Genomic DNA, 16,118 nt, shown 5'->3' on the forward strand with positions numbered 1-16,118 from the left:
TTGTTTTAATGCCTTGTCTGATTTCAGTGTTCTCCAGTGACCTGTTTTTTAAAAGAAACAGTATTTCAAATGTTCTGAATAAATTATTACCATGTAAAACCTACTATGGGGAAGAGTTGTTGAGATGCAAGGACACTGTGAACTCACCAGTGAAGAGCTGCAAAGCAGATATCTCTCTGTTAATGTTAGCAACTGAAAAATGAAATCATCTTTTTTTCCCTCACAACACAGCTCAGTGAAGTGACATAGTAAAAAACTATATATGTATATTTGTTAGGCATAAACTAATCAAAAACATACAAAGTATCTTTACATATCAATGGCTAATGCAGTAAGGTCTTGTTAAAGTGTTTGAGGAAGGAAAAAGCTTTTAGATAAAAGTATATGAAGAAAATGTTCCACAAAATGTTAAGATCCATAGTCTAATTTTAAGGCAATTCATACTTTTACCTGAGGAAGATTTGTATAATACATTCTTAACCTTTTATTCACTCTGAAGCAACTCGGTTTTGTTGTTTTTCACTCCTGTTCAAAGTGATACATTTTGAATGCTCATTCACTTAAAATGTGAAGCATTTTAGGATATTCAAAAGCATTTGCTTTCCAATAAGACAGCTACTTAGCACTTTCTTAAAAAATATGAGTGAGAGGTGATTGAATTTGGTGTGGATATTTTAAATATTGTTTTTAAAAGTTAGAGTTTTGAAGTTTCAGGATAATTTACAAGCTAATTTGGAGTAGTGGTATCTAGAGCTATTAATATGTAACTAATTTTAATGACAAATCAATTTTGTAATAAATGGAGTTTTATCTCTATATAAGACATACTTAAAAATGAATTTATGGTTTTAAAAGTTGTATTATGTACTAGACAGATTTTAGCAGTCAAACATTAATCATTAAAATGGCTTCGAGTTTAGCTAATAAATTAAGTTTCTAATACTAAAAAACCACAGTCAGCAGGTTTGTAATAACCACTCACAAGATCTCTTGTCAAGGAATGAATAGACATCTAGAAGCCTAAATCTGAGAATGTTTGTACTGTGGTTTTGCTCAATAAGGAGCAAAACATAGGTTGACAGTTCTAGTACAGGAAACAATGAGCAGTTCATGGAATAGGGAGTTTAGTGGAGTGTTGGAAGATGAGGCTGGAAAAAGGTAAAGAAGGAATCTTGCTCCATGCTAAGGACATTATCCTATGGCCAAGGGGAATATTAATGGAGGGACAGGATTGGATGTACTTGTCCAACAAAGCTGAAAATTGTGAAGCGTTGACTCAAGTCTCAAGTGAACAGAGTTCTGCTCTGCAGCAAAGCAACTGGGGCCTGCTATCCTGGTGAAACCACGCAGCAGCCTTGGAATAGGCCTGTGGAAGAGATCATTGAACAGATCGGCTTGTGAGAGGATATTAAAAGCCTTCCGAAGTCATTTTTAAAGTAGCTTTTAAACTGATATGCATAGTACTTTATGCAAGGTGGTTTTATGAAGTATTTGAATAGCTGTATTCTTGAAGAACTTGTCAGATATAAAGATGATTTAAAACAAAAGTACTTCATAATGTCGTCTCTACATTTTATTGATCTTACACTAAAAAGAATGTCCCTATATAAATGTTAGTAATTAACACCATAAAACTGTATCTGTACATCCAAAGCAAAATGGATAATTAAGATAATTATTTAGATAATTTAGCACAAATAATACTTTGCCTAAAATCTCTGTGAGATAACAGAGAGATATATACTTCTTGAATCGCTACTAATTTTTTTCACCTTGCTTTGAAGTATAGATAGTAACCTCACTCAAAAGGTTCAGCTAAAGATTATATGCAGATGTACTATGCAAATGTTATAATTCTACTTGAATTGTGAGATGTTTCATCTTATTGTGCACATCATAAACCATGTTACTTCAGTTTAATTTGCTGTTCTGTTTCCATGGTAATTATAGTTTGGGAGAATGAGTAAAAAAAAAATTTCTCAAGATAAGCAAAAGTGGAAAACATGTTGTATTTGTTTTTGTGTACTCATTTACAGATGCCTCACTTAACTTTTATTGCTATTTGTATGCATAGCTTTGAAAATGTTTGTATAATAAGAAACAAGTCTGTAAATTAGATAGTCTTTGGATAAGATCAGAGAAAAATAATGTGAAATTTTTTTTAACTCTGTTAAACTATGAAGGCTTTGAAAAGGGCTAATCAACACCTGTGGAGAATTTGAACCATTAGTAAAAATAAATAATTTCAAATTGAAGGGATTTTCGTTTTGATGGTCTTTGATGATTGATTGATTGATTGATTGATTTTGAGACGGAGTCTCTCTCTGTCGCCCAGGCTGGAGTGCAGTAGCGCGATCTTGGCTCACTGCAAGCTCCACCTCCTGGGTTCATGCCATTCTCCTGCCTCAGCCTCCTGAGTAGCTGGGACTACAGGCGCCTGCCGTCAGGCCAGGCTAATTTTTTTGTATTTTTAGTAGCGACGGAGTTTCACCATGTTAGCCGAGATGGTCTCGATCTCCAGACCTTGTGATCCGCCTGCCTCAGCCTCTCAAAGTGCTGGGATTACAGGCGTGAGCCACTGCGCCCAGCCTCTTTGATGATTTTATTACATCTAAACCCAGTTTCATGAAAGATATTTATTTAATCCCAAACAGCCCATACCTTTAGGTCCTTTTTTGCAAAACTTTAGGATAAATTGGTTTGTTATATGTTTTATTATTCATCTGCTTAGTCAACAAACCAAAATTCAAAATCTCAATGTTATTGTTTTCAGTCTCATTTTCTAACCTATGTTTTAGCACAAACAAATTCCATGCTATATGACTTTCATTGAAATAGTGGGGTTTTTTAAGTCAAGAAAATCTGGATTTGAGTCCAAAATCTAAAGACATCACTTTCTAGCAATTTATTCTGATTTAAAAAGTAAATAATTAGACGAATAATTGAACTTTTAAATCTTAGTCTCCTCATCTGTGGATAGTATCCAGCGTATTAGGGTTATTTTGAAGATCAGATTAGTTTAATAATAATAATACCTAATCTTTACTAAACATTTACTATGTGCCAGGCATTGTTTTCTAAGTGTTTTACATATATTAATCATTCAACTCTCATAACAACCCTTTTATAAGTGAGAAAATTAAAATCACAGAGGGATAAAGTTACCTGCTCAAGATCACACAACTAGTAACTGGAGGAGCTTAGGAGATGGTGTAAATTGTAAGCATGTTTTAAATTATCAAAATCTATAGAAATTAGAGTTATTCAAAGACTTGTTGGCTGGGCACAGTGACTCATGCCTGTAATCCAAGCACTTTGGGAGGCCAACGCAGGCGAATCACAAGGTCAGGAGATCGAGACCATCCTGGCTAACACAGTGAAGCCCTGTCTCTACTAAAAATAAAGAAAATTAGCCTGGCGTGGTGGCGGGCGCCTGTAGTCCCAGCTACTCGGGAGACAGGAGAGTCTCTTGAACCTGGGAGGCAGAGGTTGCAGTGAGCTAAGATCACGCCACTGCACTGCAGCCTGGGCGACAGAGTAAGACTCTATCTCAAAATAAATAAATAAATAAATAAAATAAAAGACTTGTTTAGCATAAAAAATCGTAAAATTCTGTTAAGAAAGCCAGTGAGGTTAAGTGTAAAAGGGAATAGAAAAAGAGTATCTATTTAGAACTGTCAAGGGCAACAGTGTAATTAGCTGTTTGGAGACTTTTCTCAAACTGCTTTACGTTATTAAAATAAATGACAAAGACATACAAAAGTATAACACAGAAAGGGAAGCAATATAGGCAATAAGGATCGCAAAATATTTTTAACAATTATCAAGTTTTCTGCTGCATTTTTAATCATTCTAAGTCCTTTAAATGAAATAGAAATTATTCATCAGGAAAGTCATATTCAAAGAAACGCCCAGGTAACAAGCCCAAACATTTTGTTGTGCTTTCCCCCTACTTAGACATCTGAGAGATTAAAATCCTTAGCTACATAAATAAACGTGTCCTTGATAGCAACAACAACAACCATTTCTTCTCTTTTAGACTTAGTCATGACTGTGAGCCAAATAGAAGTACAACGCCTCCCTTGCCACCTTTGACATTTCAAGCCAAAGAAATGACAAGTCTTTTGGTTAGTGATGATGAAGTATTCCCACTGGTGAGTTGCTGGTTGTGGGCTTTTTTTTTCTTTAATGGATTATTGCTTTACTCTTACACTGATGTCAATAAACTGATGTACACAGTAGTTTGTGTTTTTAATCTCACTCCTTGAATAGGACTCCAAGATGGGTCTGCGAGTCATTTGGCCATACCTATCTATAGAAGGAAAAGATATCCATAATATTTCATAAAGTGTGTCAGTCAATGATTATCAACCTCTAATGCAGGCCAGAATTACTGGAAACGGTTTTTTTTTTTTAAAAAAATGCAAGTGCTTGGGACTCACCCTTCAATATTCCATGAGTCCTCAAGGATCTATATATTTTAAAGAGCTACAGTGATCTTTTGGACTGGTTTAAAACATCTTTTCTATTGACTCTGCCATACGTGCAGACACATGTACAAATCATAAATGGACAGCTTGATGAGTTATCACAAAGGGAATGTAACTACCACCCAAGTAATGAGCAGAACATCCCCAGCACTCCAGAAGCCCCACTCATGTTCCCTGCCAGTCTCTACTTCTGCTTGCTCCCAACATAACCACTATCCTGACTTTTAGCATTATCGATTTGTTTTGCCAACTTGTAAATTTTATATAAATGATATCATATGATATATATTATTTTGTTTCTGGCTTCTTTTTCTCAACTTTGTTTTTTAGATTCATCATCACCCATATTGTTTTATACAGCTGTAGTTTATTTTTGTTTCTCTATAGTAATCTATAGGATATAAATACCACATTCAATGACAATAAAATTCATTTATTCATTCTACTACGGATGGACATTTGAGTCATTTCCAATTTGGGGCTATTACAAATACTGCTGCCAAAAAATTCTTTTTTTTTTTTTTTTTTTTTTTTTTTTGAGACGGAGTCTCACTCTGTCACCCAGGCTGGCGTGCGGTGGCGCGATCTCGGCTCACTGCAAGCTCCGCCTCCCGGGTTCACGCCATTCTCCTGCCTCAGCCTCTCCGAGTAGCTGGGACTACAGGCGCCCGCCACCACGCCCGGCTAATTTTTTTGTATTTTTTTTAGTAGAGACGGGGTTTCACCGTGGTCTCGATCAGCTGACCTCGTGATCCGCCCGCCTCGGCCTCCCAAAGTGCTGGGATTACAAGCGTGAGCCACTGCGCATTCTTTTATGAGTCTTTTGGTGCATGTGTATATACATTTCCACTGGGTATATATACCTAAAATGGAATACCGAGGTCATAGGATGTGAATACGGTCAGCTTTAGTAGGTACCACCAAACTCTTTTCCTGTAGGAGGCAATGAATACCTCAAGTAGTGTATAAGAGTTGTCCTTGCCCTACAGTCTAACACATGGTAATAGAAGCCTTTTTAAATTTAGCTATTATGGTCAGTGTGTAGTAAGATCCTATTGTGTGGTTTTAATTCATGTTTCTCTGGTGAATAATGAGACTGAGCACCATTCATATGTTTATTGGCCATTTTGATATCCTTTATAAAATATCTGTTCAATTTCCTCACTTAATTTTCTGTTGAACTGTCTTTATTGTTTTGATTTATGGGCATCCTTTCTATTCTTGATATAAGCCCTTTATTGCTTATATGTTGGTTTTGCCTTGTAATAGTAGAGACTAGAAGTAAAAGTTAAGCTATTTTGATAGAAGAATGCTTAAAACCACTAGCTTTTGAAGTATTAGAGATGTCTAAAGCCCTGAAATGCTCTTTTGTGTTTGTCTCAACATAAAATGCCAACGTTATTTGAACAGACTAAAATCCATACCAGTAATGTAAACTAAACAAAATTCCTCATTTAAGTTATGAGAAATTCTAAGGGGACTTTGCAAATTCTGCATCAATAAAACTTTGATCACTAAGGACTTAAAGTAAGCACATATTTCAGTCAAGCAATGGAAAAGTTGCTAAATACTCCACTGTGCTAATATCAGATGATTTTAGGATTTTTAGGATCACAATTAGTGTCTGCTGAAATATCACCTTATCAGAGATGCCTAAGCAACCAGTCTGCAATAGCACCTCCCTCTTCACTCCCTGCCCCTCATCTTGCCTTTTTTCATAGCACTTCACTATAAGACATTTTGTTGTTTGGCCTCCCTCCTTTAGAATGTATGCTCCATGAAAGCAGGGGCTGTTTTCTATTTTTGTTTTTGTGGTAACCCAGTACCTAAAATAGGGTCGGCACTAGTAGGCACATAAAAGACAAGCAGAAGTATCTGTTGATTTGATTTAGTAACATGGGGCTTCCTTCTATCTCTAATATTCTACATTACTCTTTTGAGGAATTCCTAACCTCCAGAGTAACCAGGAAAGAAAATTCTCAACTATTCTAGGAACCGGGCATGGGGAGCTTAATCTGTGATGGAGGCCTTAAAAATCCTACGGGAAACCACTGTTCCAGGTCTAGTGGTTTCCATCTACTACTGCATTTTGACATCCACACCAGTACCATTCCTATCAAGACTACTGCTGATCTTCTAGCTGCTAATTAAATGCACATTCTGAAGTATTCGTCTTTCTTAATCTTTTTGTCTTGAGACTCTTATGTTCTCTGGCTTCTATGACATTATGCTCTACTGATTCTCCTGCCACCCTCTGGCTACTGTTTGACAGCCTGTTTCTAGGGTTCTCCCTCCTATTTCTGTCCCTTAAATATTAGTGTTATTTATTCATAAAATAAAATAAACATGTATTGAGCACCAACTATATGGCAGCTCCTGTTCTAAACATGTCTTTGAATAAGATAGATACATAAGTAGTATGGTGAAAAAAAAAGAGGAAACTTCATCAGTGGATGAATGGATAATCAGATTGTGATATATACATACAATGGAATATTATTCAGCCATTAAAAGCAGCTATGCCAAAAAAGGCCAAAAATTACTACAATGTGGATGAGCCTCAAAAACATGTTAAGTGAAAGAAGCCAAACACAAAAGGCCATATTGTATAATTCCATGTATATGAAATAGCCAGAATAGGTAAATGAAATCCATTGAAACAATGTAGATTGGTGGTTACCAGGGGCAGTGGGGAGGCAGAAACAAGGAGCAGTGGCTTAAGGAGTACAAAGTTTTCGTTATGGATAATGAAACTATTTTGGAACTAGATAGAGATGGTGGTTGCACAACATTGTGAATGTACTAAATGCCACTGAACCGCTCATTTTGAAATGGTTAATTTTATGTGAATTTTATCTCAAAAACAAGAGGAGAAAAATTAATGATTGGAAATAAATGAACAAATAAGAAAATATCAAGTCCAGGCACTGTGGCTCACGCCTATAATCCCAGCACTTTGGGAAGCCGAGGCGGTCAGATCACTGAGGTCAGGAGTTCAAGACCAGGCTGGCCAACATGGTGAAGCCCCATCTCTACTAAAAATACAAAAATTAGCTGGGCATGGTGGCGCATGCCTGTAGTCCCAGCTACTCCAGAAGCTGAGGCAAGAGAATCACTTGAACCTGGGAAGCAGAGGTTGCAGTGAGCCGAGATAGGATCACTGCACTCTAGCCTGGGCAACAGAGTGAAACGCTGTCTCAAAAAAAAAAAAAGAAAATATCATATAGTAATAAATGCTGTGATGAAAAGAAAATCAGGCAATGTGATAGGGAGTGATGAAATTATTGGGGATTATTTTAGGTTGAGTAGCCAGGAAAATTATCGTTGAGAAAGGGAAATTTAAGGTGAAACCCAAACAACAACAAATCCAGCCTTGCAAAGATCTGGTAGAAGAGAGTTTCAAGTAAGGGAACTATAAGGCAGGAATGAGTTTGGCAGGTATGAGAACCAGAAAGGTTGGGGGACCTTCTGGAGCTTAGAAGGGAAGAGGGAGACTGGAACAAAAGGGAACAGATACGTTGTCAGGGGAAGTCCAGTATATGAGGACAGTAGGTCATGGGAAGGAGTTTGGATTTTATTTTAAAATAATGGGAAGCCATTGTAAAGTTTCAGTTAGGAAAATACTGGTCTGTTTACTCCATTTCAAATTATTTTACTCTGTTTAATAATAAACAGATGTGTTTAAAATTTTAAAAAGATCCTTTTTACGGCTAAATAAAGAATAAATTATAGAGGGGCAAGGGTAGAAGAGGAGACAACTATTGTAAAGCTGTTTCAGTAGCCTAGGCAAGAGATGATGCTGGCTTGGTAACAGTGGAGGTAGAGCAACATATTAGATCCAGGAAATATTCTGGTGTGTAAACCAGACTTGACAATGAATTGTATATGGGAAGTGTAAGAGAAAAGAGTGATTAAAGATGACTCCTAGGATTTCAACCTGAGCATTGAGTAGATGCTAATACCACTTTCTGATATGGGAAGATGGGAAGAAATAGGGTTAGAGGAGAAATCGTGATTTCTAGGTTGGACATATAAGCTTAAAATGTTTACTAGACACCCAAACATAGACATTAAATGGTCAATAGGATATGTGAATCTGATATTCAAGGGAGAGATCAAAGCTGGAAATGTAAATATGGGAATAATCAGCATATGGTTGGCATTTAAGTCTATACAACTGGATGAAAATACTTAGGTATAAAAAAGAAATCATCCCAATACAAAGCCTTGGGTCATAATATTGAGTGACCTAATGGGAATCCCGAAGGAAAGGAGGAAAGTTTGATAATGAAGAGGATGGGGCTCAAGGAGGGTCCTCTTTCATTTGCAGAAACAAAGTCACTGAGACGTAAGAAGAAATAGGATCCATAGTAAAGGAGGAAGGATGAGTTTCTGAAACAGGAGGATAGCCTAAAATTCAGCTACAGATACAAATGGATGTGAAATAATGAGGAAGTTCCCCTCTGACTCCTAGGAGGAGGCCAGGCCACAACGTAATGAGTAAGAAAGTGAACATACTAGGGAAGTGCAATAGAATCGCCTTGCAGTGTTCACTGACCACATGATATTTATGGTCATGAATTTAAAGTGAAACTAATCCATGCAGTAATTTACCCCCAACCTGTTGGCCCTGGCATTCAGCTGCTCATGTGTAGGCAAGACCTGGGCAGATGGGTCAGCTTAATTAGGGGTGGGTTTTACCAGGTTATTAGGACAGAGACAAGATACAGGGGTTTACCAGGTAATGAGGATAGAGACAAGATACAGGGAGGGACAAGTGCTGAATGGTTATGAGATGGATGGAAATAAGCAGAGTTAGAAGGGAAGAGAGAGTATGAGGAAGATGATGGATAGTGAAAATGAAAGAGTCTAAATGAGGTCAGAGAAATGCTGGTGTGGGAGTACTAGATTAAGCATGCTGGAAGGATGATGGATAGGTTGCTTTAAATCTCAATTAGTAAAGAATGCAGTTCTCATTGATGATAGTGTCAAGGACATGCTATGTAGGTGGATGCCTGACATGAAGGATTCCCCAGGGCTCCATCTTTTTTAACTTCTTTTTTTCCTTTTACTTGCCTATCTTGGATAATTTCAGTCAGTCTCATGGCCTGGTCATCTATAACTTCCAAGTCTGTCTCTCTGATTCAGACCTATATTCTGAGTCCTAGATTGACATATCTCACTGTTTACTTGAGTTTGTTTAAGTCTCAAGTCACCTCAAACTCATTATTATTCAAAATTGAATCCATTTTCTTCGTTCATAAACTAACTAAAAAATTTTATTGAAAACACACTAGCCCAGAATCTGTGCTAGAACCTGATGAATCAGAAATAAATAAGAGGCCAGGAGCTGTGGCTCACACCTATAATCTCAGGCCAAGGCAAGAGGGATTGCTTGAGCCCAAGAGTTCAAGACCAGTCTGGGCAACATAATGAGGCTCCATTTCTACAAAAACTGTTTTAAAAAAGAGCTGGGTGTGGTGTTGTGTGCCTACAGTCTCACCTACTCGGGAGGCTGAAGTGGGAGGATCACTTGAGCCCAGGAGTTGGAAGTTAGAGTTAGCTGTGGTTGCACCACTGTGCTCCAGCCTGGGCAATAGAGCAAAACACTGTCTCTAAATCAATCAATCAATCAATCAATCAATCAATAAAAAGAAAGAAAGAAGATCTTACTCTTAATGGCTTCTTTTACCTTTTTCTCTTTCTCAGTAAATGGCATGAGTGTCACTAATCACTCATACCAGAATCTAGGAAGTCATCTGTCTGAGATCAGGTTTCCTGGAATCTGAGACGAGATTCTGGTGAAAGCGATTTACCAAGGGAGTATTTTAGTATTTTCGGAGGAGAGTGAAAGAGGCAGGCTAGGAGAGGGGAGGAAAATTAAGCAAAGATGTGGTCTCAGCTATAACTAGTACAGCCTGGTGTCTCAGGAAGCTTAGCACATGAATTGCACCACAGCATTGGTTCTCACCAAACAAGAAGTCTGGTATTTTATGCCCCTGTGTCCATCAATCAGTCATTGCCTCAGAGAGGATAGCAAATGGGCAGAGGAGGGACTGCAGCTTCCCAGGTGAGGCAGGAGCCTCCAGTTCAGTGGAGGGCAGTTCCCAAAGGAGCCAGCTGTGAGCTGTTAGTGGCCAACACCCACCCAGCTGGAGGAGAGATGCATCAGCCTGGGGAAGGGGATCCAGGTAGGGGACCAACCACCATGGTCCACCTCTTGCACCACTCAGAACCACCTTCTTCCATAGCTTCCATTCAGGCATAGCTTCTTCATGATTCTTGCTGGTCATAATTTCTGGAAAAACTGTTGAGAGGAAAGTTAGTAAGATAAGCCACAGCCCCTCATGCTGCAGTTGGTCGCTGACACCTATCACTGCCTCACCCATTCTAGATTCCTCTCCCCGTCAGCCAACTCTTCTGTGATCCAGGTGGCTTTCCTTTTGGGATGAGCCCCTAATGTCCATGCCCTTATTAGGATATGGTTTCTGTATTTGCCAATTAAAATTAAAACTGGGCATGAGAGTACCAAAAGATGCCTCAGAGGATCATCAGAGTACCAAACACATTCCTCACTGCCTGTGTTATGCAGTAGCAATCTTACCTCTTCAGGATGACTTAGGGTCAGCTACCTCTGCCAGTATAGGAACTCCACTCTGTGTGTCTGATCTGTTGGCATGAGGAGCCCAAAGTGACCACATGGGAGCTAAAGCTCTAAGTTTGGTGGGACTCTTACAGGTCTTTTGGTAGAAGCATTCCACCTCTAAGAGCCAGGACCTACAGAACAACAGAGCCTAAAGATACATAGACAGCACAGATTCTCCAAGTGGGTTAACAGAAGTGATAGTGAAGCCATTCCTACTTCCTCTCTTTTGTTCCCAGATTCGTGTATTCTACCCACTGGAAACACAGAACCATAAAACAGCCATTGGTTTAAAGTCTATACCACATCCTGACGAATGGCACCCCAACCTCACAGGATATAATCTCCAAGCTGGTGCCTCAGCTTTGTCCTCAAGAGGCCATCCCAAAGCTCTATCATGTTAGCATCCTCTGGATAGTGCTGTGTGTGGTTAGGACCAGTGGATACCATGGTTGTGCCCCCACTGCCATACTCTTTTGCTATAAAGTAGGTACCTTTACTATTAAGCAGGGTCTCTCTCATGTCTGCAGATAAGTGATTCTGTGAGCCCTAAGATAGTGGTACAGCCAGGAAAGGCAAACACGCAGAATTCATATCCATTCTGATGAGCATACAGCATTGTGCTTTCCAAGGTACTAAGGACCTAATGCAGTCAAGTTGCCACCAAGAGGCTGGTTGGTCTCCTTGAGGGATGATGCCATATCAAGAGTTCAGCTTTGGTTTCTGTTGCAAGCAGGTCAGACATTCAACAGCAATAGTAGCTGGATTAACCTTGGTGAAAGGGGAAATCACGGTATTGGGATGATGCATAATTCCCACTGAGGTAGCCAAAGACAGAGGCTGGATCAAATCATCCTGTCCACTTGCTGGATGCTCTGTCTCAGCCAGGACTCAACAGCATGACAAGAATTGTCTTGCAAATAGTGTATAGATTTCTGCTACAGATGGCATAGCCTTGTTCCAGAATCTTAAGGGTCTGCAACACAGCCTTCCCAATGAAACTTGCCAGAGGCTCCACAAGGCATTTTTCTCTACCGGAGATTCTTCTGGTATGGGATCTACCAAGTCATTTGACCAAAGTAGCAGGACTGCTTGTACCCTATCCTGAACCTACTACACAGCTCTTTCTTTCCAGAGTTCTGGGCTTTCTCAAAAAAATTTTTTTCGCAAGGTGTGGTGGCTCACGCCTGTAATCCCAGCACTTTGGGAGGCTGAGGCAGGCAGATCATGAGGTCAGGAGATCGAGACCATCCTGGCTAACATGGTGAGACCCCGTCTCTACTAAAAATACAAAAAATTAGCTGGGTGTGGTGGTGGGCGCCTGTAGTCCCAGCTACTCGGGAGGCTGAGGCAGGAGAATGGCATGAACCCGGGAGGCAGAGCTTGCAGTGAGCCGAGATCGCGCCACTGCACTCCAGCCTGGGCGACAGAGTGAGACACCATCTCAAAAAAAAAAATCTGTGTCGCCCAGTAAATGAATCAGATTATTCAATTATTTGATCCAAAGGTGGAACATTTTCAAGGTGCATTAATTTTTGCTCTATCTAGGATGTTCTGACGTGCCACATAGCAGTAGACACCTGAAAACAATGTGTCAAACCCCAATTTTTTATGGGGTTTATCTTTCACCCTCTGGAGTACATGCATCTTTCCATCCCTTTAACATACTTGCTACTTCTTGCTCATCAAGTCTCATTAACATGATGTTAGTGTTAATATATGATGTTCCATGTGATAGTCTTTGGAATGTCCAGATGGGCTAGGCCCCTTCAGAATTTATTGTGACAGCTTCATTAACATAACATTGGGGCAAAACCATGGATATATACTGTTGGCCACCCCATGTGAATGCTTAACTTCTTCCTATCCTCCTTTTTATTAGATATTAAAAAGAATGCATTTGCCAATATTAAAAAGAATGCATTTGCCAATATTAAAAAGAATGCATTTGCCAGATCAATAGTAGCATACTATCTACCCCAGGCTGTGACAGTCTTCTCTAGTAGAGATATTATCCCTGACACAGCAGCTATAGTTGGGGCTACTAGTTGGAAAAGTGTGCAGTACTCCATCATTTGCATGATCCCTAGTTTTGGCAGGGGCCACATTGGTGAGCAAAATCCACCTATAACAAGGTTCACATGTATACAGATTGTCGACTCCCCAAACACTACATAAAGTCCCATTCTTCCTACCAAAATGAAAATCAAAGAAGAATATAGTAACCACAGAACTCGAAATTAAAGTACAAATTTCCCCAACTAAAAAAAATTACTTAATTTTTGTATGTGGCTTTTTAAAAATGAAGAATTATAAAATTATCTGATGTTGTCGTTTATTCTTTCGCCACAGATTTTTATTTTTATTTTTGGTAAATAAGCACTAAACAGGTCACCAAGAATTAAATAGCATTTTCATGTCACCATGAAGGGTGGAATTGGGGCACACGTCCCTGATACTTTCTTCTCTGTGATAAGACAAACAAGATACATGCCAGCATCACAGCCCTCCCTACTAGGGAGCCACCCCCACCCCAAGACACATCATGCAGCCAGCCCTCTCACCTGGCTAACTCCAAGCATTGATTCTCCCTGTCAAAGCCAATCCTTATTTTCTTCTATATAAACCTTCTAGTGCAATTCCACTATAATCTTTACTTTAGCTTTTAGGAGTTGCCTATTTTCAAATGAAAATCATTGGCTTTGCAAATGATTGCAGCATGTTTTAGGCAGGTTCCATGGTGAGTGCATTGTCCCTGCATTTGTGGTTGGACAATATAACACTCATTTCTAGAGCTTTTTAATGTAATGGTGCTGTGATATCTTACTTAGTTCCTTGAGGATTTCATTAGTGGTAACTGAATTACACTAGTAGTGGGAATTCAGCCCAAGATGTATTCTTTCATTAAGAGCTGCAGTGTTTGACAGTATGTCAGGGATGAAGCATGCCTGGAAATGTGAAGATTTTTAAAAGCTCTGTATTCCTCATTCACTTTTCTTTCTTTCTCTCTTTAGTCTCCCCCAGATATGTCCTTCCCAGCATCTTTGGCTGCACAGCATTTCCTTCTGGAAGAAGAGAAACGAGCAAAAGAACTTGAAAAACTTCTAAATACACATATTGATGAACTGCAAAGACACACAGAATTTACTCTTAATAACTACTCCAAGCTAAAACAAAATAGACACATATGAGCTTTTAAACTTTTTTATTTGCTTCCCCCTCCTCCAAGAAAAAAAAGCTCTGGCAAAATATTTACAAAGCTGATTAATGAAACCAAGAAATTCTGTTCTGTTTCCTTGAGTAAATAATTTCTGTAAGGCAGCTAGAAAATAGTAAGTATTTTGTTTGATAAAGCTGTTTGCATTTCTGCATTAACATGCTAAATTGTCCTGCTGTAGAGTTACTATAAAATAAACATGACTATTCCAAAATAGATTTTTTTTCCAGTCTAAGGAATATTTTGGAATTAAATATGCAGTTTTTTTCCCCACTTGAATCATGTATACTGAAAACCCATTTCCTCGGCAACTACACAAAATAAGAGAAAGGGAAGTGCTATATTCCAGATACAAATGACTCAAAGGCAGCTCAGTTGTACTGGTTTTGAAAACTCAAGGATTTTATAAATAAAAATATTTAAGTATTTCCAGTTATGTAAACACTCTAAAATTCTATAATTTTTTTTAAAAAAGCTATAGCTTTATTGTTTTTACATTCACCTTTATAATGTCTGTCTGTTTCAACACAATGAAGGTACATGGAATGTGCAATTTACAAACCTAAAATATATGTGCCAAAAATTAATTTTTTGTTAGTACTAATTACTTCATGGACACGAACAAGATAAAGGAAATATAAAGCATTACTGTTGCTACATTTTCCTTCGTAATCACCTCTGTTTTTAATACAATAAAGGAATGTAAAATTCAATGGACTTGAAGCATAAATGCTAAATCTGTATAGAACAGTAATAGCATGGCTGTGAACAATAAAACAGAAGTTACAAATACACAGCAATAATACAATATACTTTAAGAGTTTCATATATGTGTGTGTGTATATATATGTCTCTCTCTCTATATATATATGTATATATGAAGAGAGATTATGAAAAAACGTAAGTCCTACTACAGCTTTTACAGTTTTCTATTTCCCTTTAAAGAAACAATCTCAACATACTGAAAGATAAACCAAAATGCCATTAGATACCAAGTGCCATTTTCATGTGAAAAATACAGAGCATTGTAGACTTCAGATGACATGACCACATGTATTTGTATAGCTCTGTATGTTTGAAGAAAAGATGTATAGCTCTTGATGTTTGTCTTAGTTCAGCCTGCTATAACAAAAATACCATAGACTGGGTGACTTAAACAACAAACATTTATCTCTCGCAGTTCAGAAGGCTGGAAAGTCTAAGATCAAGGTGCCAGCTAATTTGGTGTCTGGCGAGGGCCCACTTCCAGGCTTGTTGACAGCTACCTTCTTGATGTATCTTCACATGGCAGAGAGGAAGTATCTCTCTCAGTTTCTTTTTTTTTATTATTATTATACTTTTAAGTTCTAGGGTGCATGTGCACAACGTGCAGGTTTGTTACCTTACATAGGTACACATGTGCCATGTTGTTTTGCTGCACCCATCAACTCGTCATTTACATTACATATTTCTCCCTAATGTTATCCCTCCCCCAGACCCCATCCCTCGACAGGCCCTGGTATCTGATGTTCCCTGCCCTGTGTCCATGTGTTCTTATTTTTCAACTCCCACTTATGAGTGAAAACATGCAGTGTTTGGTTTTCTGTCCTTGTGATAGTTTGCTGAGAATGAGTTTCCAGCTTCATCCACATCCATGCAAAGGACATGAACTCATCTTTTAAGGCTCCATGGTGTATATGTGCCACATTTTGTTTATCCAATCTATCACTGATGAACATTTCAGTTGGTTCCAAGTCTTTGCTATTGTGAGTAGTGCCGCAATAAACAT

The 16,118-nt window shown here is 38.5% G+C and overlaps 1 protein-coding gene across 3 annotated transcripts in view; it reads left to right on the forward strand.

Moving 5' to 3' along the window:
* DEUP1 (deuterosome assembly protein 1) overlaps window positions 1–15,064 on the forward strand; it is a 94,567-nt gene extending 79,503 nt beyond the window's left edge. Inside the window, exons 13-14 of one of the 3 annotated variants that reach the window (XM_055283249.2) lie at window positions 4,040–4,154; window positions 14,148–15,051. In XM_055283249.2, coding sequence (XP_055139224.1) covers window positions 4,040–4,154; window positions 14,148–14,324 — 292 coding nt within the window. In that variant the 3' untranslated portion in view covers window positions 14,325–15,051. Of the gene's footprint in view, window positions 1–4,039; window positions 4,155–14,147 lie in introns of all 3 variants that reach the window. The other 2 variants (XM_055283248.2, XM_055283250.2) reach the window with 2 other exon arrangements.
* Window positions 15,065–16,118: the final 1,054 nt, after the last annotated feature.

The sequence above is a fragment of the Symphalangus syndactylus genome, chromosome 6 (assembly GCF_028878055.3).
Source record: "Symphalangus syndactylus isolate Jambi chromosome 6, NHGRI_mSymSyn1-v2.1_pri, whole genome shotgun sequence".
Taxonomy (NCBI): Eukaryota; Metazoa; Chordata; class Mammalia; order Primates; family Hylobatidae; genus Symphalangus; species Symphalangus syndactylus.